The 20,568-nt window shown below is 49.7% G+C and overlaps 2 protein-coding genes across 3 annotated transcripts; both read right to left on the reverse strand.

The window, feature by feature from the left end:
- Positions 1-3,518: 3,518 nt before the first annotated feature.
- Positions 3,519-13,457, reverse strand: Cpt1b (carnitine palmitoyltransferase 1B). The gene is made up of 19 exons (XM_048444824.3): positions 13,102-13,457; positions 12,459-12,619; positions 12,000-12,139; positions 11,511-11,688; positions 11,204-11,305; positions 10,888-11,025; positions 10,725-10,802; positions 9,792-9,899; positions 9,632-9,716; positions 8,604-8,799; positions 8,146-8,331; positions 6,618-6,723; positions 6,421-6,537; positions 5,941-6,105; positions 5,726-5,860; positions 5,489-5,641; positions 4,823-4,936; positions 4,202-4,294; positions 3,519-4,057 (listed from the first exon to the last, which is right to left on the reverse strand). Exons 2-19 carry the CDS (start codon positions 12,597-12,599, stop codon positions 3,974-3,976), a joined length of 2,319 nt encoding a protein of 772 aa, XP_048300781.2. The 5' UTR covers positions 12,600-12,619; positions 13,102-13,457; the 3' UTR covers positions 3,519-3,973.
- A 188-nt stretch (positions 13,458-13,645) lies between these two features.
- Chkb (choline kinase beta) lies at positions 13,646-17,900 on the reverse strand. 2 transcript variants are annotated; one of them, XM_048444825.3, is made up of 11 exons: positions 17,125-17,900; positions 16,798-16,906; positions 16,459-16,572; positions 16,148-16,281; positions 15,880-15,975; positions 15,696-15,754; positions 15,534-15,615; positions 15,202-15,310; positions 14,946-15,049; positions 14,110-14,191; positions 13,646-13,943 (listed from the first exon to the last, which is right to left on the reverse strand). In XM_048444825.3, the coding sequence occupies exons 1-11, from the start codon at positions 17,346-17,348 to the stop codon at positions 13,869-13,871; spliced, it is 1,188 nt and encodes a 395-aa protein (XP_048300782.1). In that variant the 5' UTR covers positions 17,349-17,900; the 3' UTR covers positions 13,646-13,868. The 2 variants fall into 2 exon arrangements, with proteins under 2 accessions (XP_048300782.1, XP_048300783.1); XM_048444826.3 differs by having other exon boundaries at positions 16,148-16,295; positions 17,125-17,265.
- Positions 17,901-20,568: the final 2,668 nt, after the last annotated feature.

Genomic DNA, 20,568 nt, shown 5'->3' on the forward strand with positions numbered 1-20,568 from the left:
GTTTTAAGATTTATTTTGTTATTTCATGTGAATGTTTTGCCTGTGTGTATGTATGTACACCGTGTCCATGAGTGACGTCTGCAGAGGTCAAAAGAAGGGTCTCAGATTGGGATTGGATTTACAGTTTTGGGTGCTGGCAACTAAAACTGGGTCCTTCTACAAGAGTAACGTGTGATCTCAAACACTGAGCCAACACTCCAGCTCCAAAGCTTAAGTGTGTGTGTGTGTGTGTGTAGCCCTCAAACTCACTCTGTAGACCAGGTTGGCCTTGAATTCAGAGATCAGCCTGCCTCTGTCTCCAGAGTGCTGGGATTAAAGATGTGTGCCACCACCCATCAGCTTTAATGACTGAATTTTAACATGAATTACAAAGCAGCTCATTGGAAATTCTCTATTCAGTTTTCCAAGACTGGGTGAACTAATGTTGCCCAGAACTTATAGCGATCCAGACACTTCTTCAGGGGAGGTTGCGTAGATCTCATGAGAAAGAAGTCTGGGAAAATATTTTGGAAGCTCAGGGATGTTTTAGCACAATGAAAGCTTATGTGAGCATATTTATACTTTTTAAAGTTTATGGGGATTCAAAGGGCATTAGGAATTTCTGCTCTGGAAATTCTCCCATGTGCTATTAGGGTCTTAATGATTATTATAATAAGGAGTATAAGGAGCCTAGATCTTCCTCTGCTTTCAACTTTTGAACATATGAGACGTTTTCTTTTTCTTTCCTCTCCCTCCTCCTCCTCCCTTTTAAAGATAGGGCATCACACATCTCAGATTGCAGCTACATACATCATCGTACCTGTTTTATGTGGTTCTGGGGTTCAAACTCAGAGCTTCATATGAACTAGGCAATCTCTCTACCAGCTGAGTCACACGCCCAGCCCTTCAAAGGTATTTCTAATAGACATTGAACTAAATATTTTAATCTTTCATTTAATCACCGATATTGCTCAAAAAGTTTTTTAAAATGTGAGTTACAAGGCCAGGGACATGGCCCCGCAGGTGAATGTGCCTGCTACCAAGCCTGACAACCTGAGTTTGGTCCTTGGAACCACACGGTAGAAAGAGAAAACCAGCTCCTACGAGCTGTCCTTTGACCTCCACACATATGCAGTATTACGCTACCCACATACATAGAAAGTAAAAATGTAGTAATTTGAGGCTGGAGAGATGGCACAATGAAAAAGAGCACTTGTTTTTCATGGAGGACTTGGGTTTGGTTCTTAGCAGCTCCTTGGTGGCTCAAACCCATCTGTGATTCTAGTTCCAAGGACACCTCCTTCTGATTACCATTGGCATCAGACACACATGTGGTACATGTTCATTCATACCCGCAGTGAAACACTCATACAGATAAAAAAGTCTAAATGTTTTTAACATAAATATACATGTATTGTTGTTTATAAAATAATAGAAATGGGTTAACCAAAGATATAAGAAGAGCTAGCTAGCAATACGCTTAAGTGATTGGTTAAGCTGTGATTTAAATAATATAGTTTCTGTGTGATTATTTTGGGAGCCTGGGTGACTGGGAAATGAACAAGCAGCCTCCTCCAACAGTCGCTGTTTGGTTTTTCAACAACTCTCTGTAACCCGGGCTGTCCTAGAACTTGCTCCATAGACCAGGCTGTAGGGCCACCTGTCTGCCTTCCAAGTGCTGGGATTAAAGGTGTTTGCCACCATCTGGCTAATGTAATGATTTTTTTTTTTCAAGACAGGGTTTCTCTGTAGCTTTGGAGCCTGTCCTGGAATTAGCTCTTGTAGACCAGGCTGGCCTCGAACTCACAGAGATCTGCCTGCCTCTGCCTACCGAGTGCTGGGATTAAAGGTGTGCGCTACCACCACCCGGCTAATAGTTTTTTTAAAAATAAGCTGTCTCTGAGATCTCACCAGGCTTGTTCATCCTACCTTTGACAGTCTCAACTTCCCAGTTTTCTAGTCCTGTGTACGGCACAGCTTGAGTGTAAATCCTGCCATTCTTTTTAGCTCTGCTGTCATAACCACTGCCTCTAGGTAGGCCTCATGATCCTCCCATGACTGCATCCTGTTTTGTTATATCATTCTGGTCGGCCAGGAAAAAAAAATCTTAAAATTAGGAGGGATTACGACTCCCTCTGCTCAAACTCCAGGAGTCTCCTATCATTTGAAGACAGAATGTGAAAAAAATGTCTTCAAGCTAGGTTAGCCCACCCTCCTGCTCTCTGATTTCAGACCAGCTGTAGACTACCATGTACTAATGTTTTCCAACAGGTATTTCTCTCCATACACCTTTGGATCTTGCTGCCACCTTTGTCCAGGGATGTTCTGCCGTCCAGTTTGAGACATGAAAGACGGGAAGAACATGGCTTATTCCTTTCTCTTGCAGGCATGTTAAGTTGGCAGCCTGTTTTTACCACCATCCAAAAGTGTACTTTTTCAGTGTCTGCTCGCTCACTTTGACCTGGTCACTAACTCACATCTGACTTACTACATTACACACACTTTTAGCTGTAATCTGTGTTCCTCACCGAAGTCTTTGGGAGCCAAGGGAAGGACCGTCTGCTAATTTTGCTCATTGCTAGTTCACTTGCCTTGCATACTACAGGCATCCAGCACACACTGGCTAAATGGGTCATTCCAAAAATAGCTTTGTGTCCATCAGCTGTGATGTCCCCTACTCACACCAGCCTTTTCAAGTGGAGAATTCTGTAGAGGCAGAGAGAGTGTCCTGTTCACCACTGAGTTTCCAGAACAGAGTCCTATCTATGCTCAAAGAACAAGATTTCTAAATCTGTTTTGCATGTAGGTTCTTAGCATCTGGAATCTTAATTTATTCAAGTATGCAGCTGTATTTACTGAGTGCTACTTCCGTTTCCATAAAAGACTATTATTGGTTTACTCTTTTTGTTCCTTTTTCTTTTCTTTTCTCTCTCTCTCTCTCTCTCTCTCTCTCTCTTTTCTTTTCTTTCTTTCTTTTTTTTTTTTTTTTGGTTTTCGAGACAGGGTTACTCTGTGTAGCCCTGGCTGTCTTAGAACTAGCTCTTGTAGACTAGGCTGGCCTCAAACTCACAAAAATCTGCCCCTGTCTCTGCCTCCTGAGTGCTGGGATTCCAGGCATGCACCGCCACTGCCAGGCTTGTTTCTTTCTTTTGAGACAGGAATTTGAAAAGATAGTCTGCAGCTCAGACTATCCTTGAACTCTTAGTAATCTTCTGCCTCAGCCTAAGTGCAAGGCAATACTATTTCAGAAGCATTGAAGGCAAGTCTAGATGGTTTGTAGCCGTTACGTCCAACTTAGTTTAGTGTTACTTCACCAAGAAAATATGTGAGACTGAAGTAGCATGTTGCTGCAGGGTATCTTGTGTGCCCGCACAGGTAGGCTTGCCTGGCACCCTGGCCTCCGGCCTAGGAGGATGTCACAGGCCTCTGTAGTGTTGCACTATAGCCCAGATTGGTACAGAAGGCATGCCCATGTGTGGAATGGGCAGGTGGGCCCCACTCCCTGACAGACAAACAGAAGTAGCCCCATGGAACAGGCAAAGGTTCTAAAGCAAGCATTTATTCCAAGTGCACATGAGGTTGGATGGCACTCTCAAAGCCTGCATTATTGCAGAAAGGCACACATTTCAGCGTAGGTAAGAAGCCCTCATCAACGTTCTCATAGCCCTTCCATTCTAGCCTGACCTGGGGCAGGAAGAGGGTCTTAGAGTTCTCTAACAAAACACAGGCACCTAAAGGCTGAGAGAGAATTATACAGCCTCATTTTTTATTAGCATCTACCAAGACAGAAAAAAAAAATCAAAATCCTCTCTCTACTCCAATCCCACCTCCAACTGGGCCCTAAAGGAGCAGTATCTGCCTGGGGAGCACCTGCCACCAGAGCTGTTCGCAGAACTGGGCACGTGTGCATGCCACCCCTTATGCCTGTGAACTGGCCACAGGTCTCTTCCTCCACCAGGTGGGGACAAAAGGGCAGCTGGTCTTTCTCCCGTCCTCAGCTCTCCGTCTTGGCAACTTTGAAAAGATCAGCGATGTCCAACAGGGCTTGGTGGATGTGTTTCCCAAAGCGCCGGGCATTCTGTGGGCAAACTGAAGAGCTCAGGTACGATTTCAGGACAGTCCCCACCCCTCTGTACTCACAAGAGGATGGAGTGTGCTTCTGGGATACCTTGGGTAGCACCTCGTTGTGGGACCACCCCAAATGGGAACAGGGGAGACTCACCGTCTCGGAACTTGAGAACTTGCTGGAAACATGGAAGAACATAGTATTTTCACCTGCGATCATGTAAGAAACCCCATAACCATCATCTGCCACCTGGGGACAAGAAGCAAACGATACCCAAAAGTCAAGTCGATGTATGTTTCCCTTCCCACAAGATTCACAGGAGGCGGGCCCATGCTGGATACTGCATTCTTGAGGTCAGCCCCACTCTCCTAATCCAGGAAATAGTATGCAAACCAAAGGACTCTGCCTCTGGTTCCAAGACTGGAACTTCTGTTTCTTCTAAAGGATGCTGCCCCTGTGTTTGGGGGTTTCCTCAGGGACTTACACTATAGATCACCCCCCCTCTCTGTAGCAATCACTACTCTTCAGCCAGAGTAGCTCATGTTCTCAGACTACAGCTCTGAAGGGCCCAGTGTGTTGCCGTGTCCCCTGAAGACTAGCCTTGGGCACGGTGATGCCTCACTAGGGAGGCACATGGAATGCCTACCTAAATCAGCAGCTATCATTTACATTCACACAGGTCCTCTCTAAATAAAGTGCTTGTGCCCATGTCTGCACCCCTAAACTGAAACTCCAGGGTCCCGGTGCTGCCACCCACTCTCCTTCTGGGGCACTCACAGGGCCAAAGCCACCTCCAGCACCCAGATGATTGGGGTACTGATTTGGGTCAAACATGCGGATCTGGTACTGCGGAATCTGGCTGGTGGAGAGACTCCAGGGTTCCGAAAGCACCTGTAACAGGGAGGCGGAACCTGTCAGACACAGGCACCCAGTGTGCACCTGTCCTACCCACAGTACCCGAGAACTACACGCCTGCAATCCCAATACCGCGGAGGCAGAGGTAGGAGGGTCATTCATGAGTCCAAGGCCAGCCTGCTCTGCATAGTGAATTCCAGGCCAGCCAAAGCTATATAACGACTTAGTCTTAAATAAGCAAACAAGACAAAACAAAAGGCAAAAGGCACTATTGGAGAGCACAGAAATGGACATGTGTGGTGCAGGAGTCCTCTGAACTCCCAACGTTCCTCTGCCCCATACTGAAAAAAAATCTGCATGTTTATGTTGCGATAGCGCCGTGGCTGCCTTGGTCCCCTCTGACTTGCCCCTCCCTGCCCTCAGCCCGTTTTACTCTTTCACAAGTACTATCGCTGACTGGTAAAGCACACACACGTGTGCTTTCCCTCATAAGAGCACTAATTCCACAGAGCCCAATTTATCGCAAGAAGGCCTTGCTCTGGGCCTAAAGGCAAGGGGAGAGAGGTCACACCCAGCAACTTCACTGACCTCAGCCAGGAAAGGAGAGCTAACGCCCAAGTACTTGGAGACGATGTAAAGGCAGAAGAGGTGCCTGTCGATCCCAGCCCCTGTCATGGCCAGGCGGTACATGTTTTGGTGTTTTTCAGAAGCTTTCCGGAAGAGTTCCTGGAGGTCTTCTTTCTGGGGGGTCAGAACACAAGGGTCAAGTGGCCCTTGAAGTAAACAGGGGTGAAGGAGGAAGAGAGACAAGGTGGGGGGGCTCACCTTATGGGACCCCTTCATCATGGCCTGCACAAAGGCTGTGGACTCACTGGTACAGGAACGCACAGTCTCAGTCCGCCCCTCTCGGAACATTCTCGTCATTGAGGCCTCGTACGTCAGGCAGAACTTGCCTTTGTCCTGGGGTACACAGCAGGGGGAATCAAGCAGGTGGACCCTGAGGATGCCCTGCACACTCAGCAGCCCTCAGAAGCTCCTACCCGGAAATGAGCCAGCTGCAGGGCAATCTGCACAAACGCGTCAGGGCTGGTCCGACACTTCTTGATGAGGCCTTTGCCAAAGGGTAAAAACTGGAAGCAGAATAACTCCACATCGTCGGCCAGTGCCTTGGCCACCTGGTACGAATTCTCGATGGCTTCCCGGCACTGCCAAGAGGTGGAAAAGGGTCAGTTGAGGGCAGAGTCCTCTAGGGAGGCCTCTAGGCCTAAGAGGTGTGAAGTCTAGGTGTTGGATGAAAGAGTCGGCCCAACAGCTTTTGAAGACACAAATGACAGCCTGTGAGGACTCAGCACGAGGCCATGCTGAGCCTGGTGCAGAGGAGGGAACCCTGATTCTGGACGTGGGCAATGGGTCTCAGTATTTCCCTAAGCAGACAACCTGGGGTCTCCACTCTCCTTGTAGCCCTTGGCACCCTTCATCCTGAGGGTGAGATCTAACCCACCCATTCCTAGCCTGCATACCTGCTCAGGAATGTCCCACTGTAGTCGCTGAGGAGGTGCCAGCGTCGTGTTCGGCTCCCCCACACAGTGTCCAGTCTCCGTGTAACCCAGGTGAAAGGTATCAGTGCCCAGGACAAACTGCAGGGATAAATCAAAACTGAGAAACAAGCGTCATTGCCAGTACCTACCCTGAAGGTTCTGTTTCTCTCGGCCTTTACCTCCCAGAGGTGCCCAATGATGGGGGCATCTGCCCATGAGTGTTCTGAGTTGAGGCCCAACGTGCCATTCTTGAAGGAAATAAGAGTGAAAGATTTGTCGAACCACCTGCAGGAGTAGATCAGGGTAGACCCAAAGCTGGGAAATTACACAGATCTCCAACCTCCAACCCTAACCCTATACTGCTAACGCGAATGATCCAATTCTAATTACTAACCTACAATTTAACCTTAACTTCTATTGCCTTTTAAAAAATTTAGCGGGGTGGTAGTGGTGCATGCCTGATGTGGAATTCCCCTCTGTATGCTGATTAATAAAGAAATTGCTTTGGACCTATAGCAGGGCAGAACCGAGGTAGGTAGAGAAAACTATATTGAATGCTGGGAGAAAGAAGGTGGAGTCAGAGGAGAAGCTATGTAGCCCCACTGGAGACAGACAGATGCTGGAACTTTATTCAGTTCGTGGTGATACACAGATACCAGTCTTGTGGTGATATACAGATTAATGGAGATGGGTTAATTTAAGATATGAGTTAGCCAGAAATATGCTTAAGCTATTGGCCAAACAGTATTGCAAATAATTTGGTTTCTGTGTGATTATTTCAGGGCTGAGCAGCTGGGAACAAACAAGCAGCCTCTTACAACACACGCCTTTAATTCCAGCACTCAGGAGGCAGAGAGAGTTGGATTTCTGTGAGTTTGAGGCCAGCTTGGTCTACAGAGTGAGTGCCAGGACAGACTCAAAAGCTACACAGAGAAACCCTGTCTTGAAAAACCAAAAAATATTAAATTACATTTGTCTGTGTGAATATATGCATGTGTGGAGGTCAAAGGATAACTTTCGAGAGCTGGTTCTCTTCTTCCACCATGTGAATTCTGGGATTTGAACTCAGGTCATCAGGCTTAGAAGCAAGGACCATTACCCACTGAGCTATCTCACTAACCCCCATCTCTATTCTTAATCTTCCACGCCAGCCTTAACTTACCCCTAAATAACACCTTACCCCTAAATAATGCTACCTACCCATTAACACTGACCCTGACTTTTACTTTAATCTTCCTTTTTAAAAAAGATATTTATTTATTTATTTATTATGTATATGGTTACACATATGCTTACACACCAGAAGAGAGGACAAGATCTCATTACAGATGGTTGTAAGACACCATGTGGTTTCTGGGAATTGAACCTGGGTCCTCTGGAAGAGCAGCCAGTGCCCTTAACCTCTAAGCCATCTTTCCAGCCCTCTACTTTAATCATCTAGTCTATAATACCAATCATTAAATTTTAGCTATAAACTTGTCAGCGGCAGCACATGTTTTTAATTCCATCACTCAGGAGGCAGAGACAAGTGTACCTCTGTGAGTTCAAGGTCAGCCTGGTCTACAGAGAGAGTTCCAGGACAGTCAAGGCTGCACAGAAATACCCTGTCTCAAAAAAAAAAAAAAACAAAAAACAAAAAACAAAAACCAAAACAAAAAACAAAAAAAAAACCCTCTAGCCTCTGTCCCATGAGTTTGGGGCACATACCTGTTGTAGCAGTTACCATGCAACAAGGCCTTGCCATAGAGGCTAAGACTGGACTCATCATCAGGGTTGTAACAGTGGGATTCTTCATCCAGGGCGATAAAGAAGGCAGCACGCTCAATGGTATCCAGAGAAGTCCTGTTCTTGCCAGAGCTAAAGAAGGTCTGACGTGCCTGTGCCCACTCTACCCTGGGGGTGGGTATAAGGGCGGGTAAGCAGTTGAACCCAACTTTTTTACCACGGTATCTTGGGATCTGACTGAATGTGGAGACGAGATGAGGTGGGGCCCCTCGGGTATCCCGAAAGATGTCCTCTGTCCTTACACCCTTCACTCTGTATTATGTTCCTATCCTGGGGACACCTCTGACCCTCAGTTCTAGGATAGCAATAGGACCAAGCTTTTCTTCTCATGAAGCCTTGAACCTGGGCCCGGCCAAGCCCTCCCCACAGGCCCTGGGTACCTTCCTCCTGCGGTGAGGGCTGCCAGCTTCTCCTCCCCAGGTTGAGGCGGGGAAGAGTCATCCAGGATTCTCTGGAACTGCAGCTCTAGGTCTCGAGGCTTGAGCAGGCGAGAGCCCTCATAGAGCCACACCTTGAAGAAGCGGCCTTTGTGGTAGACGGCCACGTGCCTGCTCTCCGCGAGGTGCTGGAGCACATCTGTGACAGAAGCCAGTGCACAGTTGAGGCAGGACCTCAGAGAATACACAGTTGCCCCCTCTTGGGCCCAGAAAGGGCCCACTTCCCACACACAGGCGGTCCCACAGACTCTGTTTTGCCTCATATCTGACCTGGGCCTTCCTTCATTATGGGTGGATTTCCATGCTAAGCTAGTACCTGTGTCCCAAGTGAGCCCCTCCCACCGCTTCTTTAGGCTCTAGGAGGGATAGGCCGTCTTCTCCTGAATTCCACTACCCCAGCCGGGCTCCTTTCATTGCTCTTTACTCATGACTGCCTTCCGTGGTACTCGGAAGCCATGGAAGGACAGTACTGTTCTGGACCCCTGGGGTCCCAGCATCAGCACCAGGTCTGTCCACAACAACTGTCTAGTAGCTGTCACACACTGACTGCTTCTCATAAGTTCACAATCCTGAGACACTGGAGTGCTGGAGAAAAACAGGGGCTGGGCATCTAGCTGTTGTGGCTAGGACATCCTCCTGAGGGGTGTGTGGGAGGGGAGGACTTCCTTCTGAGGGGTGTGTGGGAGGGGAGGACTTCCTCCTGAGGGGTGGACTTCCTCCTGAGGGGTGCCCGGGAGAGGAGGACCTCCTTCTGAGGGGTGCATGGGAGGGAAGGACTTCCTTCTGAGGGGTGCGTGGGAGGGGAGGACTTCCTCCTGAGGGGTGTGTGGGAGGGGAGGACTTCCTCCTGAGGGGTGCCCGGGAGGGAAGGACTTCCTCCTGAGGGGTACCCGGGAGGGGAGGACTTCCTCCTGAGGGATGCCCAGGATGGGGAGGACTCCTTTTATGGAGGCCTTGCTGTAGCCCCGTACCTGTTTCCTTGCCTGGGATGCGTGTAGTGTTGAACATTCGCTCCATCTGGTAGGAGCACATGGGTACCATGCCCAGTGCCATGACCTGGGAGGAAGGCCCAGCATGGCTTAGATTCAGACCTCCTTTCCTTACCCCACCCTTAACCCTAATGGAACTCACAGGCTTGATCTGTTCACGGTCCAGCTTGCGGCGATACATGATCATGGCGTGGACAACGTTTCCCAGTCGTGCGGCTTGCACATTCGTGTTCCTGATAAGCACAAAATCCTACAGACAGAGCAGAGTCTGTAGGCTGGGCTCCTCTGTGTGGGTGTCACCTGAGTCTCACTAGCCTGAAGAAACTTCAGGGGCCTGAGGGATTATATTCCCTGTCTGTGTTCCATCCTACATCACATCAGGATGAACTTCCAGAAATGTGTAACTGACAGGCTCCAGCTCCGACCAGAACTGTTCTCTGCCCATTCATATTCTGCTTATTTTGCTTCAAAGGGGTTCTACCACAAAACAGCAAAAACAAATCCTTGATTTGGACAGGTGGCAAACTGCCAGAAAGACAGCCCACGGGCAAGGGGGATTCCAGGAGGCTAGCAGTGTGTGTTTTAGACATCAGGAGAAATTGGGCACTGGGCAGCAGGAAGATCAGCTACCTGTCACCAGTATATGGACACCAGTCACGTGAAGTGAGGCAGACAGTGACTCAGTACTAAAAGAAGCTGCTAGTCATCCTGTGGTCTCACTTACAATGGGACAATAGCAAAGTATGCTGTAAGAAGTTCTCTGAAAATGGTGTTAAGGTAGCTGAGAACCTATGCCTGAGAGGCCAGGAGTTAGGGAGCAATGGGGTATGGTATAACTGGCCTGAGAAATTCAATGGAGTCTCAGAATTCTTCCTCCCTCAGGGTTCCTACCACCCACAGGCTGGCTCTGGACTGCTGTGCCAGGATCTTTTCTCCCTTTCTCGTTCCCTCAGGCCTCGCTCTATAACCCCCACTCACCCATGGAAACCAATGCAAAGGATGTCCTCTAGATCCTTGTTCCAGAGCTGGGGACAGAGCTGGGCACACAGGAGCCCTAGGAGGCTCTGGTTCTTACCATGGCATAATAGTTGCTGTTCACCATGATGGGGCTCCTGCCTCGGAGGTAGACGTATTCTTCCCACCAGTCACTGACCTGTGGAGGGTCAGGTGCAGGTTAGAGCTGAGAAGGGCGAATCAAGGCCACGTGGATAAGAACGAGGCCGGCAGGGCAAACTTACATAGTTAGTTGCCCACCATGACTTGAGAACCAGGTACTTCTGCAGTCTGGGGGCGGTATTGTCCTGGAATTCTTTGGCCAGGGTCTCCATGCGGTAATATTCTTCATCATCCAATAAGGGCCGCACAGAATCCAGGTACTGTCCAGACAAATTATTATCATGAAGATGGCTACACCTCCACATTAACCTTCTTACAACCTCTCCTCAACCAGACCCTATTCTTCTCAAGCCAGCTATTGGTGGAAAACAGTCCTGATAAGTTTGGGCTAGTCCTCTGAATCCAGGATTTTGTGCTCTTTGATACTCGGGCTCTTACCCGCTGAATTGTGGCTGGCACACTGGGTACGGGAAGCTTAGGCAGAGATGTCTGGAAGCTATAGAGCATGGGCCGTCGACTGGATAGAAGGCGAACACAGATCTAAAGGTACAGAGTACAGTGTTGGGGTGGGACCTAGCAGAAAGAATGGACACAAACTAGAAGATGACCAAGTCCTCGGAACCTTCCCAGCTCCCTCAGGACAAACATATGCACCAGACACTGTTCTCCAGTCTGTCTCTCCCTTCTTGCTCGGTACCCCACATGAGATTCCCCAGATGCCTGCCCCTCCCGGGCTTCTGCTCACAGCCCAGATCTTGGTGGCATGGCTGGTCTTGCTGTGCATCTCGAACATCCACCCGTGGTAGGAAAGCAGCAGCTTCAGTGTTTGCCGGAATAGGAAAATGCCTGTCGCCCAGATGCCGGTGGAGAAGATGACCATACTGAGAAGTTCCCGGGTCTGTGGGGTCCCATAGGGGCCGTACCTATGGGATAAGGAGGCAGGCTTCAGGGTATCCCTTTGAGCTCATCTTTTGGGGAATTCTAACTGCAGTTGGTGGCTCTAAACTCTCTTGGAGAAGACACGATGAATGGAAAAAGACCTCGCTGGTGCACTCAGGTCCGAGTGCATCAAGTAGACAAAGGGTCTTGGAACCGGGAGATGTAGTCCTGCGTGTGAGAGGGGGTCCCTCGGCTGCCAATGGCTGTTTTCCTGCATCTGTCCTCTACAGGAATCCTGGCCTTGGGAACAGTCTTGGCCCTTCTTCCTGAAACTGGTATCTTCCAGGTGCCTTACCTGTCAGGGAGGTATCTCTGGATGCAATGCACCAGCCCCATGGAGATGTCCACCTCGCAGTAGTTGGAACCAACTGTTGCCATGACAACAACAAGCCAGCTGGTGGGGCTGCCAGGGTACACACCCCTAAGGATGCCATTCTGTGGGGGGGGGAAGAAACAGGCATCCTTGTGGGGTGAGAAAATGTAATTCGGCACCCGGGAAGTCCTGAGAAAGGGCTCCTGGTCTTGCCTCATCCATCCACTGTGTTCTTCCTCCACTCACATCTACATTCTATGTCCCATCCCATCTTCTTCACAATCCTGCCGGCTTCTGCACTACTGGACCCTGTCTAGAACCAGCAGGACTGCTGATCAGAGGTGGAGACAGCTGCTGACAAGGAGACTAACTGCGGACAGCTAGCTTCTGCCTAGGCACCTGCTGAGAAAAAGAGACCCGGAGAACCACCTGTTCCCACACCTTAATTCGAATAAGGCGTTTCTTCCAGGAGTTGATTCCAGACTGATAGATGTGTCTTAGAGCCTCCCGACTAAGCCGGAAGTCGACCCCATCTGGGGTCACAGTGAACTGGAAAGCTACTGCCTGGTGTGCTTCCGCCATCCCGGGGGTTTAGTCAGCACCTAAGGGTAGGGGCAGGAGGTGCTTAGTGTGCTCAGCGCCGCCCCGCCCCCGCCCATCCACCTCTAGCTGAGGCTCCGCCCCCCACCGCCCCATCTGGTCCTCGCTCCCCCGCACCCCCTGCCCGCTCCCCTTGCGACCACCCCCCAAACCCGCCCGTGCTCCAACGCTACGCGCCCCGCTGGGCCCTCCCAAGCCTGGCTAACCGCCGCTGCCGCCACAGAACCCTCGTGGGGTTCCGGACAGGCCTATCTACAATGGTGCAGGAGTCGGGGCTCCAGGTACCCCAAGGGCGGCGAAGGGCGGTTTGGGGTCCGGGAAAGACGCCCAGGGAAAGAAGTGGGCCTGGACAGAGCCTAGGTTTAGATGCACCCAGCACAGTCCTCGCTCAGAAAACTCTGCCGACCCGACAGTAAAGGCGAAGAGTTGTGGGATGGAATGACTCTGGGTCCCGCTGGCCTCCCTGTGCTGGTCCCCCACTCACAGCTCAGGTTTGCTTCAGTCGGTGTATGGGTCTGGCCACTCTGGCCCACGTCCCCACGTCCTTCAGGCCTGGCCCCGCCCTGCCCTCGCTGGGAACTTGACACCCACTCCCAAATTGGGGTGGAGAAAACAGATATGGGCGGAAACCAGAACCCCCTCCTTTGGGGGGGGCACCTAGAAGGAGTGGGCAGGGTTCCCACAAGCCTGCTGAAGGTTGCTGAAAGGTCTGGGACTGGGGAGTAGAGGGTCTCACGTGAGCATGGTTGCATTAGTGCTAAAAATAGCTGAATGTAGGGAAAAGGTCATCAGGAGTCAGCTGTGCAGCCTTTTCCCTAATTTCAGGGCTCAAGGTTGACAATCACATCCAGGGCCCGCTGTTGCCCCACCCCCTCCAGTCCTCTTCCCCAAGTCAGTATTTGTTACTTCTAAACTTGAGCCCGGGGATATTATGGGATAGGAAATCTCAATGAGTGGAATGGACGGACCCCTCGCTATTTTTAAGCACGGTGCACTAAAGAGAAACCACTTAAATCTGTATCCCTCGGTTTGTATTTCTGAAGAAATTCATTTATTTAGGTACACGTTCCCAGGGGTTCCCAGATGCCCACCTTGGGCAACTACTCAAAACAGGGGGACAGAGGTCAGCTATTTTAACGACAGTCTCACTTAAGAGGCACAGCCCAGTCTCTGGGGTCTCTTCTTCTTTGCCCCTCTCTCCAAGGTCCTGCCCTGGAGGCTGCAGGAGGAATCCGAGGTGGGGTTGGGTTGTCAAGATGATGGGTGGAAACTGGTCAACTGCTCCTTCTGCTGGAAGTAGAACTGGAAGCGAGACTGCGCATATTCCTAAGGAAGGAAACGGTAATGCAGAGCAGCAGGAAGGCTTGGAAGCAGGAGCCAATAGCTGCTGTGTTCTGCCCACAGCCACCAGGGACTGCCTGGATTTGCTGGAGGACATGACCAGCGCTCTCCTCAAGCCCCACCCAACATGCCCACCTGACGGGCTGCTTACCAAGTAGCCAAACTCTATGGTGGACATGGATGCCTGGAGTATGGACCACAGACCCCAGAAAAAATGAGATGCCAGCGCATACCTAGGGAATGGGGGACAGGAAAAGAGGGTGCAATCAAGAGTATTGCCTGGCTTCCCCCACGGCTCGTCAGTCTGTAAAGCTCCAACTTCTTCCCCATTTTCCTAATCTTTATCCCAGTGTGACTTTTTTTCTGGGGGGGGGGGGGGTGTTCACGACAAGATTTCTTTGTGCAGCTTTGGAGACTATCCTGGCACTAGCTCTGTAGACCAGGCTGGCTTTGAACTCACAGAGATCCACCTGCCTCTGCATCCCAAGTGCTAGGATTAAAGGCATGTGCCACCACCACCCAGCTCTCTTTATCTTTTATGTTAGCCTCTGATGTCATCTTTCATCTCTACCCTGCCACAATTCTCCCTTGCCTTCTATGTCCTCCCTCCCTTCCTCTTCCCCTTTTCCTTCTGTCCTCCCTCATTCCCCTCCCCCTCTCCTTCTGTGTCCTCCCTCCCTTCCTCTCTTCCTTTTCCTTCTATGTCCTCCCTCCCCTCTTTCCTTCTATATCCTCCCTCCCTCTCCCCTTTCCTTCTAAGTCCTCCCCTCCCCCTCTCCTTTTATGTCCTCCCTCATTTCCACCCTCCCTTTTCCTTCTATGTCCTCCATCTCTCCCCTCCCCCCTCCTTTTCCTTCTTCGTCCTCCCTCATTCCCACCCCCTTCTACCTTGTCCTCTCTCACTCCCCTCTCCCCTACTTCCTTCTACATCCTCCCTCACTCCCACCCATGTCCTCCCTCACTCCCACCCTTCCCCTCTTTTCTCACCGATTGGCTTCTATCAGCAAATCTTCTTCCAGTTTCTTCTGCTCCTCTTCAGAGCGGATCTGACCTTTCTGGACCTCTGCCAGATAATGGCGAATAAAATGGAGCTAAGATCAATGGACAAGAGTCAGAACCTGAGGAGACTGTGGAATATTACCATTCTTAAAGAATTTAATGGCTTAAAGAATTAGCCATTCTTTCCTTTTATCAAAAATAAATAAATAAAATGTTTTTCTTTTCCCAACCTCCAGCTACATACCTGCTGTCCTCTAGTGGGGTAGTCTGTGGGCCTTGCTTTGTAGAAAGGCCATTCCTCGTGGGTATAATCATAAACCCACTCACAAAAATGATTCCCAATGTCAAAGCCCCTGAGAGAAGAAAGCAAACATCTGTCTGTTTGTAGAAAGGCCTTTCCTCGTGGGTATAATCATAAACCCACTCATAAAAATGATTCCCAATGTCAAAGTCCCTGAGGGAAGAAAGCAAACGTCCGTCTGTGGGCAGCTGGATGTATAGATGAAGGCCCAGCGGTCTGTCTGAGCGGAGCCCTGCAGGAACAGACCCCACAGGAGGCTCTCCTCCCATTCTTACCTGTAGTTATAACTACTGTACTCAAAGTCAACCAACATGAGGCTGTCGTCATTTTCTGGCTCTGAGAGCAGTAGGATGTTCCCTGGGGGCATGGGGGTTGTGGTCACGTCAAGGCACTCTACCCCTTTCAGTTTGGGCTTGAAGACTCACACTTTCTCATACCTTCCTGGATATCATTGTGGCAGAAGACCACTGGCGATGGGGTGGCATCTAGCAACTTCCTGTAGAGGGAGAGGGGCATAGGTTATAAGGCCATGTGACGACAGCCACCTTCCAAGACTGGCACTGGCTCTAGCCCTCAGCAAAGCCTGGGGGAGACACTGCTGAATGCCAGGTCTGCCGTCACCTGAGGTTGCCCATCTCATCCTTCAGGCTGTACTTCTCCAGCAGGTTCATCTTGGGGAGGCCAGTGGAAGGCAGGTCCTGGATCTGCTTGAGGTACCTGTAAGCCCCCCAACAGGGTACATTTATTCTCCCATCTAATTTTAGGTCAAGTTTTCCTGTCCCTGTCACTTGGCTGGGAAACACCAGAGTCCATGACAGATACGGGGAAACCTATCCACTCAACTAGAGGCTGGGTCAGTGTAGGTGTCTCATTCCCAAATTTGACTCACCGCTCCATGGTCCCGAACAACCAGTGGGGCTCCTTAGTGAAGGGCATCTCCATACCATGGAAACGGGCCATCTTGGTTGCAATGGCTCCTGACAACACTGGGTCCCGAAGCTCTTCAGTTTTCAATGGTCGGCTCTGTACCCAGTAACCTATCAGGGTGGTGAGGGGGCTGGGGCAGGAGGGGGAAGGGATATGGGATGGGAGGAGATCAAGGTCTTAGGGAAATTTCCCTACCTAGGATGTGAAGGCAGACATTGGGGAAGAGGAAGGACTTGGAAAAAAAAAAAAAACCCACAAAAACTGGGCTCTTACTGGGAGGTACTGTTCCAGGCGGCCCTCTGGAAACACTCCATAAAGTTGGGGCCCTAGTGACCTCTCTGCAAGAATGGCGAACATCACGCTCTCTAATACCAAGGAGTCTACACCCTGAAGGAAGATGGCAAAGGGTCCAAGTCAGAAAGAGCCAGAAGTAAGTGGGCCTGGGTGCAAAGGGATGTTTTCTTCATCCATCATAGCTGGGACTTCTGGTTTTACTGACTGGGGATTCTGGAGCAAAAGCTCTAGATGGTCTACGAGCACCACCATACTCAGATGCACAATTACAAGTTTCTGCCTTGCTCACTTCAGGTTACGGCCCTCGCTCCCCCTCACCTGCAGGATGGCCCCATACAGTCGTAGTAGCACCTCGCGGGGCTCCTCGCCCACACTGGGCAGGTGGTTCGGTAGCGAGCATCGAAAGAGCAGGTTGCTAAGGCCTCCGCTGCAGATCCACACGGGTCAGGCTCAGCAAAAATCGCCCGGATTGCTGAGACCCACCCTAGCCCCTATTCCGAGGAGACCTCACCACGCCCCCAGGAAGACCCTGACCCCCCTGCATGGCAGTCTGCAGATCTGGTACTGGCCCCGCCCCCGCCCCCGCGGAGCATTGACAGCGTGGAAATAGGGAGTGTCCGGAGGACCCCGAGGCTGACCCCTGACCTCACGGGGCAAATGCTCAGCTCCTCCGGCCGGGCTTGACGCCAGGCTCCGCCCAGGTACTCCCGGCACCACTGATAGGCTCGGTGCTGCGCGTCACGAGACAGCGATGAAGCGCGCCGCCGATTGGGGATGGCCGCTGGGGACTTAGCATCCTGCAAACTGTCTTTGGTCAGGCAGTAGCCGACAGCGCCTCCTCCGGGTACACCTGTCCCGTCTGCCGCCATGACGTGGGCTCCGTTGGGCTCAACGCTTGCCGGTGCTCAGCAACCTTCAGGTGGGCTTAGCTCCTTCCGGCTCTGCTCGGTTCCGCTTCCTGCTGGTCCGGAGCGTCTCTGGGCGTACTCGGCTCGTGGCGACTGCCTTCGGCTTTCTTCGTGGTCCCAGTCCTGGGACTGTTTCCAAGTCAAGTGAGAGTCTCAGGGGTGCGGCGTTCAGGGCAAAGACCGACGGCTGTTTTCCCTGGCGGGATGCGTTCTGGTCCCGCCCTGTGGGCGGGTCTCAGTAAAGACAAGGCTACAGCGTGGACTGTGTCCCGAGCCGAGGAAGTGACGTAGGCCAATCCGGAGCGCCGTGGACGGTTGGCCATTAGCTCAGCAACGTTGACCCGGAGCCAGGCTCTGGCCAATGAATGGGCGATTGTGCTAGATTGCGGCTTCCTTATAGCACCGGCGTTTTGAGACGCCCGACTAGGGCATAGAGTGATCGAGCACACAGTGGCATTTTGGTGAGTGAATAGAAGAATGGGATTTTAAATTCCAGCAGTTCCTCTTTCCACAAGGCAGCACGTGTACGTAATGCTGGAAGGCGTAGTTGGAATCAGCCCGGCGTCTCCAGCACTGCATGGACCGCATGAGCACTGTGAATGCGACCCAACACAATAAAGTTAAATATTATGCGGTGAATTTTTTTTCTCTATTTGTGTGTGTGTGTGCGACTTCTGTTAAATATAGGGGCGCGCGGGGGGCGGGGGGAGACATTAGTGGTCAGTCCAGAAAGGAAGCCAACACAATTCATAATTCCTTTGAAGGATGAGGTTTATTAAAATAAAAGGGCTTTGGGATGGGGGAGAGAGAATCTCACAGAAATAATAAAAATATATGTAGCTCTAAACGTGAGACCACAAAATTAAAAGAGTTCCCTTTAAGTCTAGGGAGGGACTTCATTAAGCGTGTGTGTAAGAGAGCTAGGCATGGTGGAGTGGTGCAAGTCCTCACTCCCAGCATTCAGGAGGAAGAAACCCAGTGGTTAGTTACCTGTGAGTTCGAGGCCAGCCTAATCTACAGATCGAGCTACGGACCAGCCAAGGTTACTCGGTGAGACCCTGTCTCAAAAAAGAGAGAGTCCATGAGAATGAATGGGGAGCGTGCAGAGGAGCTGATCAGAGAGCAGACTTTATTCTCCGGAAATCCCTGAGGAGTTTCTAGACCAATCTCCAAAATAAAAGAGGAACTTGGCTTCTTTTTTTCCTCCTTTTTTTTTTTTTTTTTATTAAACTTTTTAGGGGTATCAGAAGTTTCACATCACTTTATCTAGTTAAATATAGCTCATATACAGAACAAAGAACATGGAGCCAGGTACCAGTTAGGACCCTAAATCACGGGCTGTTCTCAGTTCACATCACAGGTAGTGTAACTCTCGTTCCACTGAGTGGGAGAGAGCCATACCATGACGGAGGCTGTGGGAGCCGGCCTGAAGATGCAAGCTCACGATATCAAGTTGGCGCTCTAACATTACTTGGACCATGAACTTTGTGGAGAGTGAACTTTGTAGGCGATCCATTGTGTTGCAATGTTAAGAAGTTGGAAGGCCTGGAGATATTTAGTGGTGATTTTATTTTTGGCTTGTTTGAAAGCGGGGGTGGGGAGTGGTGGTGGGGAGTTATGAGCTCCGCCTTCTGGCCAGAGGTTCTAGGTGAAAGTGGCCTTGATTCTGCTGTCTGAATTTTTATTTTTTATTTTTCTATTGAGACAGGGTTTCTCTGTGTAGTTCTGGCAGTTCTGGAACTCTCTTTGTAGACCAGGCTGACTTTGAATTCACAGAGATCCGCCTGCCTCTGCCTCCCAAGTGCTGGGATTAAAGGCCTGCGCCATCACCCACCCGGCTCCAATCTTTTTTTTATAACTGCTCCTATCAGTAAATCAAATTAGGTCTGGATTGGCATGATTCGTCCTTTACTTATGGTTTATTAGAGGTCAGTTTCTTAACCTACGAGTCATGACCCTAGGAGGTTGACTGAGTGTGGGAACTGGTGAAAGATTTGGCACCACTAAAGATTTCTGAACAAGTAATAACCAGAAATTCATTTTTAAAAAGCCAAACATAGAATTCAAGATGTTTCTGACCACCAGACAACATCATTGTAGCCTTGGTTTAAAACACACAGAATGTATATTTTAAACTAAGTGGGAACACGTACCTTAACAGCTTGGCGAGGATTTGAGACTGTTGGATATTATAGAAACAGTTGGTAAGTGAGGTCGGTTTCCTGTCATAAATGAGATCAGCTTCCTGTCTCTGGCCAAGTTCTCATTCTTCCTCTAAGAATAGAGTGGGAAAACAGCAAAGGGAAAATGAATAACTTTATTTGCCATATGGAAGTAAATAATTCCAAGGTTCTTGGTGACAAGAGATATTTCTGAAGTGGCCCTCAGCATATTTCTGCCTTTCTGTAGACACACTCTCAGTACTGATCATTACAAAATCAAAATATCAGTAATTTTGAAAAAAATGTTGAAGATGATCTACAGCCAAGAATATAAAAAAAAATCAGCCAAAATTTAACGTTTTGGTGTGGGTTTTGTTTGTTTGTTTTTGGATTGGTTTTTTTGTTTTTTTGAGATAGGGTTTTTCTGTGTTGACATGGCTGTCCTGGAACTCATTCTACAGAGTGACCAGACTGGCTTTGTACTCAGAGACCTACCTAACTCTGCTATTCTTGAGTGCTTAGATTAAAGGTGTGAGCCACCACTGCCTGACCAAAATTTAATGTTTTATGTAAACATAAGCAAGTCTATCTCATTAGGCAGCAACTTTTTCCCATCTTAATAAATGGTAAAATTATATGTATTCCTAAGTGAAGAGTCCAGGAATATAGAAATATAAAGGTGCAAGCCCAAACACATTTTGGGAGAAAAATAAATAAAGCTGGTAGCCACAGTTAATCTTTAACAAACACTTTCTGCCTTAAGAGCAGACATCCTGGCAATCACTGCATACAGAGGTAAACTTAACAATTGGCTCCCGCCTCCCAGCTTCCCAGCTAGGGAGGTACTGGGGACAAAGGTTAGCTGCTAACTATTGCCTATGGGACCCTCTGCTTATATTCCCTTCATTTTTAACTGTCCCCCATGGGACTCTACTCTCTGCCTTGCATTCTTTCAGGGACAATGAAAAGCGGCTCTGTCAGCCGTAGGCTTTCGCAAACATCGTAAGTTAATATCCTAT

This window comes from Myodes glareolus, chromosome 19, assembly GCF_982192425.1.
Source record: "Myodes glareolus chromosome 19, mMyoGla1.1, whole genome shotgun sequence".
Lineage (NCBI taxonomy): Eukaryota > Metazoa > Chordata > Mammalia > Rodentia > Cricetidae > Myodes > Myodes glareolus.